This window comes from Porites lutea, chromosome 1, assembly GCF_958299795.1.
Source record: "Porites lutea chromosome 1, jaPorLute2.1, whole genome shotgun sequence".
Classification (NCBI taxonomy): Eukaryota; Metazoa; Cnidaria; class Anthozoa; order Scleractinia; family Poritidae; genus Porites; species Porites lutea.
Genome location: NC_133201.1, coordinates 46597556 through 46617112, shown reverse-complemented (window position 1 = coordinate 46617112; position 19557 = coordinate 46597556). Strand labels below are relative to the sequence as shown.

Here is a 19557-nt window from a genome sequence, read left to right as displayed (position 1 = left end):
CCTTACACTTCTCTCTATTGACGAGCACGCGTATTAAGGCTGGTTTTCAACTGGTTTTCACTAGCGACGGAGTCGGAGTAGACTGTCCAGACTGTCGACGAGATATAGCGAGTCTTAGGTACCGAGGGGGCGGGCGTCGGGGATTATAGCGCCCCCGCCACTCATACTAGGTGCCAGCCCGTAACGCAAAGCGCTCGATCTCGACGATCTTACGGAAAATAGAGGACTGTGAACAGTCTGGAGTCGGAGTCGTAAGCGGAGTCGTAATTTTATTATCCGCCAGCACAAGAGGGTGCGCTCGTCCTCGCCGAACTCGCAAAATTCATCGAAAACAAAAAAAGAAAAAAACGCTGGTGGACATTATGCGCGGCCAATGCGTTTCGGGTCACGTGGTCCGAGAAAGTTTTTGAGGCCCAGACAAACTCGGAGAAGTGAGACATTTTGTCTCACTTGGGGCGGAGCTTTTGGAATAGGGAGAGCTGTCAATAACTTTTCCGCGCTGATGAAAGATGTCCAGTAGCCATGGAGAGTACAGAGGATAAAGAGGTAAACCGAGCATTTTTATTCTATGCACGTTTTCATTGTTGAAAGTCCTTTGGCCTTTCTTTTTCATTTATCTCATTATTAAACTAATTTGAACTTTATTTCGTCTCAAAAACTATTTGTAGGCTAAGCAAAACAGCGTAGCAAAAAAATCATTTGATCAAGAATCGGAAGGTAAGCTAAAGAAATAAGTTTATATTTATTCTTGGATATGAAAAGCTATCTTTCGTTTCTCTATTTTCGCTTGCTCCTATAAATTTCTCGTTATCATTTCACTTCGAAATATTTTATGTAATTTAATTTTCGAATTTGGAAACTTATCAAACTAATCGGACAGTCTGTTGAATTTGGTCTCTAAATTTGGTAGAATGTCAACAAACTACTGTTTCAAATCTTTTTATCAATAAAGAAATATCATTTTACTTATAATTACTTATACAGTAGTATTCTTTCCGAATCAAAGTAATACTTTTGTTCTTTGATAACAGAAGCAAGGTTAGTTATTTTTGTAATAGTGTCAATAGTACTGATCTTTAAGAGAAGGATATTCACGCGCAAAGTTATTTATAGATAATGATTGTTCCAGTTGAACGTAGGAACTTTTCAAAAATGCAAAAATGCTCACGCATGCGCACTCCGAGATTGTCTAGGCGTCTCCCGCCCAAATTGCATTGACCGACAGGGCCTGGAAAGACGCAGTATAGGGACTAGGCAAAAGGGAGCTTAAGCAACAACGACGACGGCTACGGAAACGTTACTTGAAAAGTGAATTTGCGCTGCCTTAAACTTTATCGCACTTATTCCATCTCGAATGTCAAACGCTGGCAAATTGTTCTGGAGTTGTTCTAAAAGACTGTATCAAAGTTCAGGAAAAGGAAAAGAAAGTTGTTGTCTTGTGTTCCCGTCCTCGACAAGACGTGAAATTTAGGCATTTTCAGGTCGTAGTCGTGCGACTACGCCAAAGAAATGTACAAAAAAGCTTGATGCACGTGCAAATTTGTTGTTTTCTTATTCTAAACCAATTGTTTTTTCGCCGTTCTCGTTGCCGTTATCGTCGTCAGTGCTTAACCCTAATCACTCCAACGCCGCCAACGAAGCATAGGGTTAAAAAAAGCGCTTTGAATGTCGAACTACATGTCACGTGAGTTCAACAGCGAATCACGACTTTTTTCCTTTTTAATCTTTCTTTTGGTGTGTTTAAATCTCATGTTACATGAGCCCACACAGCGCATCACGATTTTTTAACTTCCATGTCAGGTGAGCCCACACATAGCCTGGGAAAGCATTCGTTTCTCCTCGCTCTTCGCCGCTGAGGACATTTCGCGAAACGTCCCCAGCGACGAAGAGCGAGGAGAAACGGATGCTTTCGTAGGCTAACACAGCGCAACATTTTTTTTCTTTTTTGTGTGTAAATCTCATATCACGTGAGTCCACACAGCGCATCACGATTCTTCAAATCTCACGTGACACAAGCCCACACAGCGCCTCCCAATTCACAAATGACCCATGCGGTTGCAGCACACCCAGCGCTTACACAGTGAATACAAATTACAATAAAAGGTCTGGAATGTTTTGAACCTACAAAAAACAGGAGAGAAAAAAACTTTGACCCTGTGATAATTTATCAAAAAAAAAAAAAATAAATTACGGCATATGATAAAACATGGGCTGGAACAAACAACAAACAACAAAACATGGATTGATAAAACATGGATAATTAAAACATGGATTATTATAGACCAACATAAGAACTCCCAGTAGTGGAGACAACCGAGGTAAAAAATACTGGTCAAAGTCGTCGACGTGCACACTGGCGTGGTGGAGCTGCTTTCGGAAGAAATTGTCACCGTTTCCGAAACGTGTTCGACTTTCTCTCCAGCTGGCCGTTGCAAACTAACACCCTTGCATGGTCTTATATAATGCTAATTACGTCATCATGAGGGATCATGGAGTTTGGATTGCGCGACAGTTGAAAGAAACAGTTGAATGTGTGGGGTAACAATGGGAAAAAAGGCGCTTCCCATTACGCGAGGTTGTCCTTTTTGCGGGGGAGAGAATTTTTGGAAAATATGCTGTTCCATTCGCAAGCTCGAAGATCTATCCCTGGAACTTTTTCTGCACTATGGCTCAGTAATTACTGCAGCAATAGACCCTACCACGGTTTTTTTTTCTTTTTTTTTTAAAGTTTGGAAAGGGAGCAGCTTGCTAGCTCAGTTGGTTAGAGCGCTGCACCGGTATTGACCAGGTCAGGGTTCGCATCCCGGCAAGCCTTATTTTTTTCAGGCTTTCATTTCGCGACTGCGAAGGTGAGTCTTTCGCTACGACGATCTTCCCGGCTTTATTTAATTCTTCATTCCGCGGTTCAAATAATATGAAATTCATACAGTCATCATTTTCAATTTTGCTATTGTTGTAAAAAAGGACAAAAAGGGAAAGACAGTCATGCTTCAGTCTTGAATCTTTTGCGTATTTTCACATAACAAGTTGAGTCAGGATGTGGGACGCCGACCACGTGTCGCGGGGAAGGCAAAGGAACTTCCGAATTTACTAACTCCATGTCGTAAACACAGAGGATTGCAGATACAAACATTTGGATTTCCATCAAAGCAAACCTACGACCTGGACACTGAAAACGACCACCACCAAACGCAATGAAATTCTCTGCTGCAGCGGGTTTATCTGAGCGAGGTGTCTCCTTCCAACGGTTTGGATTAAAGGAGTCTGCATCTGGGTAAACAGCCTCGTTTCTATGCGTCCAATAAGGTGAGATCATCAGCGTATCGCCTGCTGGAATTGTGAACTCCTGCACTTGAAGGGGTTCTGTAAGTTTTCGGGCAATAACACCAGGAGAATGTAGGCGAATAACTTCAAGTATACAGTACTCGACAAACTGCAGTTTCTTAATGTCTTCTAAAGTCACTGTTGACAACGATCCTACAAATGAGCATATGAAAGTTTACTTTTAATAATATTAATACACCTGAGACCACTTGTTCGAGGGGTGGATTAACGCTATCCATTGGATAAATCTATATAAACGTTATGGCAAAATTGGTTTTCCTAATTCTTATCTTACGATTTATCTTTATGATAGGGCTATCCAACATTTGAATAACTAGGGCCTGAGTATTACTTTATACTCTCTAACACGTGATATGCTCTATGCTAGCTGCGCAACACAGTGTCACGGTTTCTGTGCAAAGACAGATTATTTATTAATATGCGACTACATTTCCTTTCATCCATTTTGTTGCCTTTGCAGTAAAAGGTCATGTGATGTAAGTGAACAAACAATCAGAAACATCCAGAGAATAAGAATTAAATGTAAAATAGCTTAATTATTTCATTATTTAACTCTCAGACCACTAAAACCTGTGATCTCCAGAAATATTGCGGGAGTATAATTGTGTTATGAGGAAGAACCGATCAGATGTGAGGAAAAAATTAAAAACTACATGCACCAGCTGTGAATAGGATTATGTTTTGGAGGTTTGCCTGTGTCTACTAACATCTAATTATGTGATTGGTACCAACAAAATATAACACACACACACAAAATAACATCAGAAGGTCCAATTTTTGGTACTAAATCTGCAGACCTCTATGTGGAAAAACTTTATCAGAAGATAAAACATTCATCATGTCAGAGAAGAATAAGACAAATAAAAATGATCTGACTCCTCTGTTAGGAATTCAACCATCTGAGAATAATGATCACAATACACAACTCTGAGGTATGGCCTGCAATACCTCAGACATGTGTACAGCCATTATCATGCAGGCAGTGGCAGGCCATGGACAGCTGTTTTGCCCTCATTTGAGCCAAGCCAGCCCAGTAAAGTGGGCCAACCCAGCTAAGTAGGCTAGCTCACCTCATACAAACAGGTCCTTTATTACCTTCACTATTTATGTATGGTCCCAGTACTTCATCAATTTCCTTCTGCACATCCTTCTTGATGGCCTGGTTACCCAGCACTGATGCCAAAGTCCAGAATGTTATTGGAACAGCATTTGCAAGTGATGCCCAGAGCAAGAGAACAGCATAATTTGGTGCACAGTCTCCAGTCAGTGAATCAACCATTGACTGAAGCAAAGAATCCTCTTTGACACCTGTGCACAATTGCTTTTGTAGTACATCAGAGAACTTATCCAACAAAAAATGTTTTGACTTGGACCAGTCTTTCAACAGAAATTCAGGTAGCCTCGCTCCATGTTCAAAGCTGCCATCAAATTGAACAAACTGTTTTTGGAACTTTTTGAACTCTTTTATAGACTGAGGAAGGACACCAGATCCAAAGAGTGTAGGAACAACAGCACTGAAGACAACATCACGAACCAAACTCATCAGGTCAACTTCAGCCTCTGGAATTTTGGCTGGTGAGTAAATAATAAACAAATAAATAAATAACGATTAAGAGGTAGCACATCCACCAAGTGGTTCTTCATCTACCTGATTCCTAGTCGAATTGGACTTTGGAAATGTTGGTTTTTGTGGAGAGGGGAAAACTGGAGTACCCAGAGGAAAACCTCTCAGAGCAAGGGTTTTTGAGGAGAGGGGAAAACTGTAGTGCTCAGAGGAAAACCTCTCAGAGCAAGGAGAAAACTAACAACAAATTCACACTCACATATGGCATCGACGCCAGGATTTGAATCCCAGCCACACTGGTGGGAGATGAGTGCTCTCACCACTGCACCATCCTTGCCCCCGTGAGTAGTGGCATTATAAGAATAATATTGTAAAGCCCTTAAGGTGATACATTTAAGTGGGTCAAAGTGTTTTGTTTCCCATTGCCTTCTCTTCAATGGGGAGAATTGGTTGGTCAAGCAAAAAATAGGAAAGAAAAGAAATTACTACAAGCAATTCTTGTGGATGTCAAAACACCAGCATTTTAAACAAAAATGATGGCAAGGTGTGTACTAAGCTATTCCTACATAAAACATCAAACCTTTTTTATACAAGTTAACCATAAAAGTAAAAGATGATATTAATTTTCAGTTCAAGAAAAAATTGTAGTGAACTGTTTGTTTTTTGCAGAAGAAAAAACATCAGATATTTACTATAGAATGGAATTTTTTTTTGTTTTCATAATTTTTAACAGAAATGGGCCAGTCAGTGGATAGGAAACAAAACTCAATGGGCATTAAGGCCTAAGGCTGAGGTGAAATCAGTCTAAGCATTTAATATTTAACATGTGGTAAGTTCTTTGAAATGTTCAGAAGCCCAAATCTCTCACAGATAGTCAACATATTCCCAAGAGTGCAATTTTTTTAGCAGAATCAATAGTCTTAAAATTCTCCCGTGCCAACTTTAACTTAGAAAAACCACTATGCTTTGTCCTTGAGCCCTTAGAGACACCCCACACTGATCCCCTCGAAGATTCTGGAACCACTGTAACATGTTTACCCCTTTATCAACAAGTTCCACTGTAACTCTTTTATACTTGAACACACATACCATTGCTAAGGTACTCGTCTATGTGACGTGCAACCTTTGGGGCTAATTTCTGCAAATTGGACGTGGACGACAATCTTCCTTTAACCAAGTCATGGATTTTACGATGATTGGCAAAAAAATCGCCCTTGTCGATTCCAGCTGTGTTTTTCACCGCCTCCTCAACCGCTAACTGAAAATCCGCCTGCGGCGAGTTAAAGAACAACGGAAGGTCGTCAACATCTGTTAGAAAGGTCATTCGCTGCCCAGCTGCATACAAAGTAAACACAGCTCCTTGCCTCTGCCAAGATTTCTTGATGAAGTCGAGAGGAGCTTTTCCAAAGTCAATCGCACATCCAAGCCAAGGAATCCAACCTTTGATAAGTGGGGGATATCTTGTGTTTTTTGCAGAGAGGAAATGAAGTGACAATAGCGCGATCACCGGAAAAACAACTAAAAGTAAAGCAGTTCCCAGAGCTTGCGGTGCTTGGGGCTCGTCCTCCATACTGGATTAACAAAGGACCCTGGGATGTCTGGGACTTCATCGTGGTAGCCTAGGACTAGCTTACTTCACTGGCCGATTTTTTTCTAATATTTACAAAAGCATTAAATGAAACTGAGCATATATTTTTGTCTTTCAGCTTTCTGTTTCAGGGAAGAAATGACTGAGCATGCTTTTTTTTTCTCGACCCAAAATCAATATTCTGGCTTCACTGACACGAGACAGTCGGTCAGTCGGTCATCTGATAATTATACAATTTAATAACAACAAACAAAGGGATTTTCGATGGCTTTGTTTGAGATCAATATTAGACGACCTTTGGAGAGCTTTGCATTATTTTCTAGCAAAAATTATTCATATTTAATCTGGTGACGTTTTCAATCGAAAACTCCCTCTATGAAACGATTTTTTTTAATCCTTTTTGTCGAGTGTCTTTCGCAGGAAAACATAGCGCGCAAAATAAACGACATAAGTGCCCTTGATTAAATGGATTTTTTAACATCTTCCGAGCGTTATATCTCTTTAAAAAATACACAGAGAGAACGATAATAGCACAATAAAAATCTTATACTTTTTTCTTTACTCCATCGCGGTGTAAAAATGAAGATAAACGACATCGAAATTAGGAAAAATTTCAACTCGCCGATTTCCCCAAAATGTCAACATGACAAAAACCCGCTTCGCAAAGACTCGCGGGAAGACCTTCCAATCCTCCTTGAGTGTATCCAAACAGGATGCGCCAGTCAGTCATCTGATGTAGAGGTATCCTCATTAACATACATCAATGTCATTGCTATAGCAAAACAGTATCATATGTCCTAACCAAGCTAGAGCACGTGCCAAGCCAGATGCGAAAAACCACTAAACTGACCACCCTCGAGAAGTGGCCAAAAAATCTGTGGAAACGTGTTCCCCTACACACCCCCATGCAGTGACACGGAACCCCAGGGAAAAGCCTCAAGCGAAAACATCAAACATGTACGGCTATGATACGTTATTATAATATAGACTTCTACAAAAAGAACTACAGTAGATCCCCTGTATCTCGAACTCTGAGGGGAAACTAAAAACAATTCGAGTAATAGGGGTCGATTGCAAAATTCAATTTTGAATAATTTCGAGCGCATTTTGTCCAAATTCTAATCCCTCGTCACCTAAGTAGCTTATGACACTCATCCAAGATGGTTGCCCGTGACGCAAAGGGCTCGATCTCTACGATCTTACCAAAAATAGGGGCTGTAAACAGTCTAATTTTCCGTGTAAAAAAGATAGTTAGTTGATGTTTCAGCACTTCAGTGTATGGTGCAGTACAAATTTAACTTATTTCATCAGAAACGGTAACATGATAAGGCATTTCTTCATGATTAAACGGGATTTGTTCGTTGCACAAATTAACATCAAACAGCTTTCGTGTTGACCAGTGTTAGTTTTACTGTTTTTACCGTTATACAACAAGAAGAGCTAATGGAATGGCATTCGAGTGGAGTTAAAAGAACCAGAATTCGAGTCATGTAGTGAAAAACAGAAATAGACTTGCACTTAAAGGGCATATTACATTTGTAAAGTTCTTAACTGAAAAAGATTGAATGTCATTAGCACTAAAGTTAAGGAATCACTTTCATTGTTGTTGAATTATCCACAAATTTTGCGCGAGGACCCCAGAAGGAGAGTAAGTCATCTTGACTTTTAACACGGAGAATGCGCCTTAATACACCCAGCCAATCCGGTGTGCAAATTAAAGCTGGATAACTTGCACAGCAATTATATCATATGATCAAATTCAATTTCAAAATCAAATCCCTTCCGAACGTCTGCGAAAATGACTTGCAGTGAGCCGTGTCCTTTGTTTAACGCATCTAACGCTAGATATGGATACACGGAGTAGATATATGAGGGGTGTTTTGAGCTGTTTCCCGCCACAGGAGGAGTTCATTATATCGTGGTTCCACAGAAGTCGGTCCATTGTAGTCGGTACGACAACCTACAGAATTCAGTTGTTGGAGTAAAGCGACGTCATTTGGTGATTCTCAACTCGTAAACAAGAAACCGCTCTAAGATCTGATGAAAATGGGACAAATCTTCGGGAAGAATATTTACTTAAAACTTGTCTCGAGGCTTAGATTACACTTTTTTTATTCTAACGGGACTGAGCCAGTCTCAGACAGCATCCGGATAGAAATCAAGAGAAGGGACTAAGAACGTGCAACGCATTCTGATTTTAGTTTGCTGTAAAAAGGCCAAGCAACAACACAACTTAAAACGCAAAGAAAATCATCGTGATTAAGGACGCATCTTAAACATTTGCAACTGAACGAAAGCCTGAAAAAAAACAGACATTCGGAATCTTCAGTTGACGGAATCCTGGCCGGCAAGCCTGAATTTTTTCACGCTGTCCTTTCAAACTACACAAAGTTATTTCTTCATTCCACAATTCAAACATATGAAATTTATACATTCATCATTTGAACAACAACTTTATAAATCGCCAGTATATACACATATGACCTACACTGTTTTATACAGATACTCGAGCCAGACAATATGAGGACGCTATACATGTAGAGATTACTATTACGTTGTTTAATTCCTATATGCAACATTTTTTTAACACTAAAATACACAGATTAAGTGTAGCTTAAAGTTTTATACAATACTTTTCATTTCCGAAATACATATATTCGGTATAGCAGCCAACAGGTTAAGCTGGTGAAAATTATTGAGTGCAAATTTTATAGGAGTCTGCCAAGAAATATCAGAGAACCATTCATTTTTTATACTACAAAGCGGCGCAAAGTCCTCGACAAATAGCGCGTGCCAAGCAGTTTATCTTTACTAGTCCAAAGAACTCTTCACTTAGTTAATGGGTTTAAAAGAGCTCGTCCCAGCTGGGAAGTTATTTTTAACCGACCGCAACTTATTTCAAGAGACAGAGCAGAGTAGAAGATTTTCGCAGAGGAAGCAGCAGAGGGCGTAAGTTTATAGCTATCAAATATTTACCACACGTCGCTATAAGGACCATATTCAGGCATGCATATATGCATGCCTGAAATGTTTATAAGAACAGTCACCCCAATTAGTAAGGCACTGTGCCTGAGCTATAAGACATGAGACTTTAATAAAGTTCATTATTATTATTAGAACCGGCAGAAACCACTGAATAGAAATAAAATAGTGAACCTTATTTTCCTTCTAGATTTGCATGGGAAAGTGCAACACAACAGGTTTGCAATGATATTCGGTTAGCGAATACGTTTCTGCAAAATAATTGTTCTTTTTCTGGAATATTCCTTAGTTATCTTTTAAGATTATTAAAAAATATAGAAGAAGAATGAGTAACATTCGACTGATCACATCTTATAAAGTTCTATCTCATTACTGTTGTTACTTTAGCCTACAAGCTCCAAGGAGAGCATTCTATCTCATTACCTAACTATACTATTTTCAGGTATACAGATCATAAAGGCCAGAAACATGCACTCTATAGGATAAAAATTTTCACTGACAAGCAATGAAAAAAATCGTTAGGAAATTCCATTAATTAAAGCAAACTCAAAAACTATTTCATACACATTTTGAGTATAGGATACTTCTAAGATCTCGCTCTTGAATAACATCAAAAATATATCATTTTAATGCCCCAGTAAATTTTCCTCTCAAAGTGATTCCCAGCCAATAAGGCCCAGTGCTCAACTACGTACTTTGCCTCGCGTGAGCTGTTCAGCAGTTTTGTTGACAGTTTGTATTTTGGTCCAATTTCAAAAATTTAAGGAGTCATTTCCTCTACTTAAAGAGACCTACAGTGGAGAGGTTACTTCCTCATCAAATGACGATTCTAGAACGAAATCATAATTTTTTGGCCTGCGTGAGTGTTTGTAGCAGATTCTCTGACAGTTTCAGTTTTCTGGTCCAACTTCAGATATTTAAGGAGTCATTTCCTCTACTTAATTAGACATAGCTACTTCCTTAAATTCTGTCTGATGACAAGTTTCATAGTTTAAAAGAAAGCTTACAAGCCTTCAAGTGACGACGCTTTTTCTGAAGAAAACCAGAAACACACAATTTCTAACAGTTATTCCTTTTTTTGCTCCCTAGATTGACATATAGTGCCTCAAATTCGAGAAAGAACGAACAAATATCGTCTTTCGTTCGTGAAATTTGCATTTTTGCATATTTTTCAAATTCTAAAGTTGAACGAAGTTCGAAGTTTGTTTACAGTTATGGAATGCTCTAGCTCTGACCCTCGAGCTTCGCGAGATTCCGCACTTGCATACTTTTAAGAGCCATGTTAAGACACACCTTTTTAAGTTTGCTTATAGTTAAATGAATTCTAATTGTTACATATCGATATTTTAGATTTTTATTGTAGAAGTGTTTACATTCTCATTGTTTATCGCATTGTATGCTTTTCTTACCAATGCAATGCTCATTTGATCATTTTTATGAATACCTGCGCGATATAAGTTATTAAATTATTTTTGATTATTAGTTATTACTGTTTAATGATAAGCGATCTTAGTAGAACACAAGGATTAAAGCTAGGGCTATATCACGATATAACTATCTTTTTACAAAGCTAGAACTTGAACTTATCATCACATCAATTGAATTCCATAAATATTGGTCCAGATTTGTTGTTTAAGACCACATTTAAATATTGTCGACACTGTTGCCACGGATACCAAAGATAAACATGGATTGAAACTTGAAAAATATTTGGGCCAAGTTTCAACGCTATGCCGGCAAAAAAGCACCAAAAAAAGTGTTGTTAGTAAGTGCTTTTTTAAGCAATTTGTTTCATATCTTCCTCATCTCTCTAACGGAGTATTTTATGTATGGGTAAAAAACACTAAGTAATGACTTCAGCGCAAAATTGCCCTAAAACGGCAATATCTTCGTGACATAGCACCTTTAAGCCGGAAAGCCGTGGTGATAGCAGTCATGATGTACTCTGTCAGTCGATCGATTGTCTCCTCTCTTGGTTGGCACATTCCCGAAAAGTCGATACTCTTAAGTCAAGTATATGTTTGCTGATTATCCTCTTAAATGCACAGTTTAAACACATAAAAACTCTTATTAATTAAAAACCTGGCGTGGGTTGTGGTTTAAGTAAATAAGGTAAGAACATTAATTTAAGTGTCAAAGTATTTAGCCCAAAGGGACTAATTTGGGACACTAAACAAACTATACTATTAAAAATAATATGTCAAAGGGGATTATTTACAATAAAATCTACACCCTCAATAAAACTACAAAAACGTATACGATTAAAATACTATAATAGTCAATAATATAAAAAATAGATTGTTGTCTATTCACTACAAAGTTTAACGGCTGGGGTTTTTATTAATAGTTATGATTTGTCACCATTTCCGCGGTAAGGTACCTCTGTCAATTATGGTCTAACCTAGCCTGCGATCGTGCCCTCTCCGTTTATCTCTGTAATCTGTATCAGGCGTTATTTTTTCCCTCTCGAGCCAAAGAAGCAAATAAATAAATAAATAAAAAACCCCTGATCTCAGGTTTGGTCTAAACGTTATATTATAGTTCATCTTCACTTTGAAAGGAGTAAGGTAAGCTAAGAATGCAGAAATAAAGATTTCCACATTTTTAAATTAATCCTACGAAAATTTTTTTTCAAAGTAGTAGAGAAATTTACTGGTGACACTTTGCCCTCTAACGGGGGCAATTGTTTGAATTTCATGCAATATTAATAGTATCATGTTCAAGAAGGGATAAGAGACGAAAACTATTTTCTAAGTACAATTGAAAAGGGTCGACAGCCACGCAAGGTTATCGCAGTTTTTCAGATGTCTGTTTTGCTCTCTTTGCCTCTATACTAAGTTAAAGTTGTAAACAGAAAAACTTGAAATAATTTTTATTCCAAATAAGATACTCCCGAAATTCCGAAGAAATCACAAGATTAACGTTCTAATGGATCGCCTGGAACGTCAACGAAGTGATTCTAAAAAACAATATAGGATTAACAGATACTTTAAAAATCCCTCTTTAACATCTTGTTTCTTCTTAGCCCCCACAGTAAGTTTCCTGCGCAGATAATCGTTCGCGATTAAGTGTTCCATTCACCCACACCGGGTTCGAAGGTTAATAAGGTTTAACAAGAAATGTTACTCGCGGCTATCTTGTCTTGGGCAATTCAAAAGCACTCCTGGATATTTCTTTTTACTGAGGCGGTTAGTCTACTGTCGTTTGTTAATAAATCTTTGCCGTAATACAGCTCGTTACTCCTCATCGGTTTCTTGCCGTGGCCTTGAATATCCGTGAGGTTTGAAGATCATGGAATGTAGTTACAACCACGACTTCCGTGTTGATGAGGTCATCCCTCTTATGCTGTCTACAGTTTCAGAATAAGGAATAAGAATCTAATTGACGGTTCCTGGTGAAATTAACTTTCGTGAACAATAGGAAATTAGATTTAAAAAAGGTTGAGTTTGATTAGGAAATTAGATTTAGTTTCTCCATTTAATCCACTAGCTAAAATAAATAAATAAACTGATGACCACGATTTAGTGGTAGCACATTGACAAAATGGCTCTTCAACTTCCAGTTGGAACTTAAAAGTTTTAGTTTATGAGGGGAACAAGGAGGGAAACCGGGACGACATTGGAGGGAAGGGTACCTCAGCCACGCGTGCTCCCCGAGTGAGCCCGCGCCTGCAGTGGCAAGTTCCCCACATTTCCCCTCAAATTCGGCAAATATTGGGTGCCGTCTTTGTTTTCTTTTTCCTCTTGTGTTACTTGTATTATCCTCACTTAGATGCAAAGTTCAGAAGGAAACTTTAGTAAAAAGCGCCCGTCACTACATATTTTCATCCTACAAGTCCCACGCTCAAAGCAAAGTAAAGATTATTAACTTGTATTATCATTTTTTTCTTCCAAAAACGGAAGTAATCAGACATATCGTTTACATTGCCTCGATTCCTAAGTAGGGTCGCTAAAGTGGTCTTTGAAAACTGGGTAAAGAAAGCGTGAATTTTTGACATGTAGACTGCATTCGAAACTTTCCGACAATAAAATCGAACTTAAAATAAAAACAGAACGGAAATGCAATTAAATGAAGAGGGTTGAAGAGCGTAGTAATGTCTTAGTGGATTTTAAATTGAGAAGTGAAGATTCTTTGGATTTTTGCCTGCAATAACTTGCCAAGGCAAGAAACTTCATGAGGTCAGTGAGCGACACTCATGAAAATAATGAAGCAAAAGATTCTGTTAAAAAGTTTCTGTATTTGAGAGAAACATGTTGTCAATGACCTAACTGGATATGCATGTTTTACTTGTATTTAATATTATATCATATATCGAAAAAACGCTTTTGAACTGTCATACTTAAAGAACAAAAAAGCCCTTCAGTTTAAAGAATCTTTCCAGAACGTGAAAACAAAACACTCAAAATTGCAATTCCGCAGTGTTTATTTACTGCTCCTCAATAATCCAAACAAAACAAAGTGGGTGGCAGATAGATGAGCCATAAACTGTCTAGTGCCTATGGTGAAATAAGTGGGACTGGCTCTAGAATAGATTGCTAAGGAGATTAACGCCCTTCATATTTGTACTTATAAAACTCACCGAAAAACAAACCACCGAATCTTAAGCCAGTGGATTTTGACAAGCGACAGCGAAAAAAAAAAGTTAAAAGGGTGTCACATTCCGGAATTTAGAGCGTTGGACTTCTCCAGCCCAGCCGAAATTTTATATATCCCAGTTGGCAAGCACAGAGAGTGGTACCTCTGCAATTTTCTGTTCTTGTCCTCTCTCAGTGTTGCTAAATCGGATCAACACGCTCAAGATGCGAATTTTATACTTATCGGTAAAGGATATCTTCAATCTCAATAGCTTGACTTCCTATTTCTTATTCTTACTTTAGGCTATGCGACTAGTGTTGTTGACTGGTGCTGTTGATTTTTTTCAGTTGGTTTTCCAAGTGCTCTTAGCCCTAATGCCGATTTATGTCCTATCGCACGACATAAGCTTACACCAGACAACAAATACCACGGACAAAGCAAACACTTCCACAGAAGGTAGTTCGGGAATGTTTAAGCGCCCATTGAAAATTTTAAGAAGGACAGACGCCAACCAGGGACCTCCAGTGTTTTTGACAGCGGAACCAACAAACACGAAACAAGTGATTCTCTTTTGTCGAGTTGGTTTGTTCTTGCAGGTGGACCATAATGGAACGATTTCAAGCTCTCTGAATCAAAATAGCGAAAACGGTAAGTATGTCTGCAATATTCCTGTTTAAGTGCCTTAACTCAATTTTGTCATCAAGCGGTGATGGAACTGTACATTCTACTCTAAAACTAACTCTTGCTATCGACTAAGTAAATAACGTTTTATTAATTGAATGCTATTAGTTTTAAGTATTTACCAAATCAGTGAGTGGCTGGCAGTTTGCGAGTGCGTTTTCATTGGCTCCGGTAACTCAAACTTTCCATTGCTATTCAATGCTTTTGGCCGCTATAATTGGCCGGGAAGGCGCTCAAAATGGATTCTCGTTTCGCGACAGTTTCGGAGGACGAAATTTTAGCCATAAACTGAGTTGTAATGCAGCTCAGCTATGACATCAATTATCAAAAAAGTGGAAAAAATTTGGTTCGTGAATGTTTATTGGTAGATGAAAAATTGTTTTTAGTGTTAAGAATATATTTGGCAAAGTTTGTCTCAAAAAGGGGAGGAAAGTACAAAATATTATTTATTTTTGCTGGAAGATCAGAGAGCCTCAAAATCATATCGACTTTCACTTAGTTTGTTTAAAAAAGTGAAATCTGTAAAAAGACTCCCGACTCTTAGCTAGCGCCTTCGTTATAGAAGAAATCTTTACGTCACTTATCAGTCATTCCTTCTGAACAATGTTTTACTTACCCAAAGTTCGTTTCCTGTTTTCCGGAAATATTTTTCTCAGATCCAACTATTTCATAACAGTTGTATCGCCTCAGTTTTTCCGCCTTGAAGTATGAAATGACTAAAATCTTAGGATCGCTGGCGTCAGTGGCACATAAAGCGTACCTTCAGATAAAGTTGCTAACGCGTGGGGTTAAAATAAAACGTTTAAACGGGTTCAACATAAAAGGGAGCGTTTACTTCCGACGTCAAGATTTATGAAATCTGGTCCCTGATCTGTTCCTTGAACAAAATAATCGAAAGCTTGAAGAAAGGACACGTTGAATCCTGACCGACATATAGCCCTTGGATTCTTTGGAATTGTCTGAAGCCTTTTTTGGTAAGCAGTACCGCTGGGAGGAGCAGAGGAACAGACCATCTCAAAACAAGAAACCGTGTGAAACCGGATGTGCTATTTGGTGCTATATGTACTTCCTGTACCCAAGTAGGTGCTTCTGGTAGCCATTACCAGAGCAATAGTCAGGCGTTTCCGTGTGGTTTCGGAGCAAAGAAAGAGGAATGGGATTTTCGGTTTTGGCCGCGCGAAAAATGGAACAGAAGCCAAACAGTGATGTCTTCGATGTTGACTTAAAAGTCGTGGTACCCTGCGACAAGTCTTGCATTTTCTTCTAAACAAAGAGAAAGGATTCAAATGGAGAGAGCCTGTTATGACAGTTAAAAGGCTCTCGCAAAAGCAGACGTATTTCCGGTCGTCTTTTGACGTGGAGAGAAGCGACGACCGGAAATACGACTGCATTCCCAGGGTCCTTGTCAAAAGGTTACTTTAAAGTAAATAGACAAATTATTTCACCCCTTCAATTTCTTTCTAAATGACTCATAACAGTTTAAATTTTAATTGACTGAATTGTCAAAGTAATCGGTATCTTTTATGGAGGTAACCAAAGTGATACTTTTTTTTTTATTATTATCATTGTTATTTTGCAGTGAAGTTTGAGTTACAGTCCTTTGGAACAAGTATATTGCGAATCCTAAATATTGCAACTGGGAAATATCTTGCCATGGATTCTAAAGGAATGTTGCAAACAAGAGTACGTCTGCCGATTTTGTATCCTTTACTATTCTTTCTTAACTTCTTTACTTATCTTGAAGTTGTTTCGTTCTTTAATGTTGTATTTTTTCACAAGTCCTTTATTCAGTTAAGTTTTGTATGAAATTTTTGCAAAAGTTGCTCTGCAGACAATGTGCCTGCATTTGAGGAGAAGACATGCTACTAACCAAATGAAATTACCTACAACAGAGCAAGCATCAGTGTCAAATGAAAGTTGGCCTTTCATTCGCTATTTTATTTATTTATTTTTTCCTGGAAACATTTTCCCCTGGAAAGTCGCGAGACCTCCCAAGAAGGCCCAGAATGTTTCAGAGATTTCCTCCAAAAAAGCTCCCTTAATTCAAAATTCCAAAAAATTTGTAAAAACGCCTAAAAATTCGCGAAAAAATCAAGTAACATTCTCTATACCATTATCCTCATATTTTTTGGAATTCTCAGGCAGTTTTAAGTTTATATCAATATATACAAAATCACACTGAAGAAAAACACAGACGGCCTTAGTTGACCTCGAAAAAAGCAGCAAATCCGTGATCTTAGTTATTCAAGAGTCCTCATAGCATGCGAAAACATCCGTTTCTCCTCGCTCTTCAAAAAACGTTAAAACGACGCCAGGCACATTCCGCTTAGGATGCCGGTGTTTCTCGACTTCTCGGCTAACTTTTAGAGGCGTGGCTTACGAGAACAGTTTCAACGCAGTTTTCAGAATTCGAAAACAACTACAAGAGATATGAGCATTTTGAATGTATGTAAGTAAGTTTCAGTGGGTACTCATTTCTTTCATTTCCTCCGCAGGAAAATGCAACCAACGAATGTTTGTTTTATCAACATCATGAAGAGAATTCATATGTATCCTTCGCATCCTTCAAGTATTACATGAGACAATTTTATGATATGTTTATCGGCATCAAACGTAATGGGGAAGTAAGAAAAGGCACAACAACATTACCAGGACAAGATTCAAATCTGTTCCTTCCACTCAATTTGGGTAAATGGAGAAATTCAAGAAACGACAAGTTTTGATGGTTCGTCTATAGTATTGGGGCAAGTTTTATTGCCTTAAGAACGTTAAATCATCGTGCTATCTCCGTGGCGTTCTTTTGGAGCTACTGCGGAACAGGGCAATTAAATTTTAAAAACATGTCTACGCCAGAGAGAGACAAAATGCGATTTAATTTCGGCTGATTCTTATGTAGTAAGAAAATGGCGGTTTTAGAGCGAGTACAGCTAGCTAAAAATGTCTTGTTTCAACGTAAGTAGGCCTTAAATCTGATTTAAAATCATACTTGAAAGAAATTTAAAAATAATAATTATTAACTTATTCATGCAAGCAATCTGTTAACTTATGCCGGCCATTTCAAATGAGTTCAAGCTGAGTTACATATGGAAACTGTTACCCGGTTTGGAGACGAGATACCTTCGCAAACATCTCATAACTCTAAGAAAATACAATTCTTGGGGAGCCATCTAGTTTCCGGAGAAGTTTGCAACCCACGTAAAATCCACCCTGCTTGCCGCCCTTACACCAACCGCCCACGTGTTTAGAATTCAAAATGGCCACCTCAAAACAGACTGTTCGCAGCTATAAACATAAGTTTATATTTATTCATTTTGTAAATCTAATCGGATGTGAGTACCCACTGAGCTTCAAGAGTAATTTGACTACATTTATTTTTGAATTAAGTCCAAATGTAAAAAATCCAAAAAAGATTTGTAAAAAGCCAATTAGATACCGCGTTTGGCAAAAATGCATGGTCGCAAGTGGATCATCCGCGCGTCGATTAATCTTGATATTTAATTTGCTGTTACTTAACCTTTTTTTACTACTGCAATATAGTTTGGGCTTCGACCTATAAAACCAATTTCCGCTGTCTTGTTATCCTGCAAAAGCGCATAATTAGAATTATTGATAAATCACATTTCAGTGCTTATATAGAGACCATCTTTAAGGACTTCGGTATACTAAATAAAATTTGATGATATTCATTTGCTTCGACTGGGCCAATTTATGTTTTCTTGCAAAAATGCATTCTTATTTCCAAGGCTGAATAACAATTTCTCCCAAAGCAATCAATTCCACTCTTACAATACGAGAAATTCCCATGCCCACCGTCTACCGTATTGTCGAACAAACACTAATATATATATAATAAGTTCTTGCCCTTTTTTCAACGAACTGAGTTTTTAATTCACATGACAACGACGTCATCAACTCTCAATCCCTTTCCTCTTTTAGGAAATACTAAAGATGAGATTAGTATAGGCAATAGCATGATTTGTAGTGATATTTGGCATAAATACAACGAGTGATATTTCGAAATTGTTACACGTAATTTCATGACCCGTTAAGCGAGTGAAATTTGAGACAATTTTGAAATAGCGCGAGTGCTATTTATGCCAAATATCACTGCAAATCATGCTATTATTTTTTTATACTACTACCAGCAAAAGGTTTGTAATTTTCACATGTAGGTATTTCAAATTAAGCTGAAATACCACTGCTCTAAGCCAATCAAACTGCAGACGTTTTTTATAACTGAGTAAGTACGAAAACAGTTTATAAATCTTTCCATCTTCAACTTTTCGCCATCTTTTCTTCAATTGATGTTAAACAGCTCTAGCCCGTAGTTCGAGGAGGCCTCCTTCCCACTTCTTTTTTTTTTTTCTATTTTCCTATATTTTTTGTAATTATTGGGTGGCAAATAAAATAAAATAAAATAACCCGCTGTGATCTAGAAAACGTGCAGTGTTTGAAAAAAATACCTAAGGTAAATAATCCTTGTAATAAAGCCATCTGGAAGATAAACCTTTTAAAACCTTAATTTAATCCTGCTGTAATCTCGTATCCAAAGACATTCCGTTGGAACGAGAGGGACGACACCAGTTATCGAGAGGGATTTGTATTCTAAGTGTGAGATTTGTTATCCTCGGAATATGCAGAATGACTCCTGATTTCGTGTTATGTTTTGAAAATTGTGTTTCCAGGTAGGCTGCTTGCCTGTGCTAGCTTCTTTCCTATGCACAGTATAGGCTCGTTAGAGTGAACAAGGTGAATTGTGGGCTCGCTTACCAGCCGCTGTTCTGGAAATGAGCCCGCGGTCCTCCACCGAGCAGTCTCTTCT

General features: G+C 38.2%; 2 protein-coding genes across 2 annotated transcripts; one reads left to right on the top strand and one right to left on the bottom strand.

Moving 5' to 3' along the window:
• Positions 1-2406: 2406 nt before the first annotated feature.
• Positions 2407-6505, bottom strand: LOC140939102 (24-hydroxycholesterol 7-alpha-hydroxylase-like). The gene is made up of 3 exons (XM_073388666.1): positions 5999-6505; positions 4441-4917; positions 2407-3477 (listed from the first exon to the last, which is right to left on the bottom strand). The coding sequence occupies exons 1-3, from the start codon at positions 6477-6479 to the stop codon at positions 2984-2986; spliced, it is 1452 nt and encodes a 483-aa protein (XP_073244767.1). The 5' UTR covers positions 6480-6505; the 3' UTR covers positions 2407-2983.
• Positions 6506-14572: 8067 nt separating this feature from the next.
• On the top strand, positions 14573-18348 carry LOC140930936 (fibroblast growth factor 1-like; the record flags this gene model as incomplete). The annotated part of the gene is made up of 3 exons (XM_073380654.1): positions 14573-14702; positions 16315-16418; positions 17231-18348. Coding segments are annotated over 3 exons (462 nt in total), but the record flags the coding sequence as incomplete, so codon positions are not given.
• Between the last annotated feature and the right edge of the window lie 1209 nt (positions 18349-19557).

Coding starts and splice junctions, on each gene's coding strand:
- LOC140939102 (XM_073388666.1), bottom strand. CDS start 6,479: ATGGAGGACGAGCCCCAAGCACCGCAAGCTCTGGGAACTGCTTTACTT. Junction 4,918..5,998: donor AGACGAGTACCTTAGCAATG/GTATGTGTGTTC, acceptor TTTACTCACCAG/CCAAAATTCCAGAGGCTGAA. Junction 3,478..4,440: donor ACCATACATAAATAGTGAAG/GTAATAAAGGAC, acceptor GCTCATTTGTAG/GATCGTTGTCAACAGTGACT.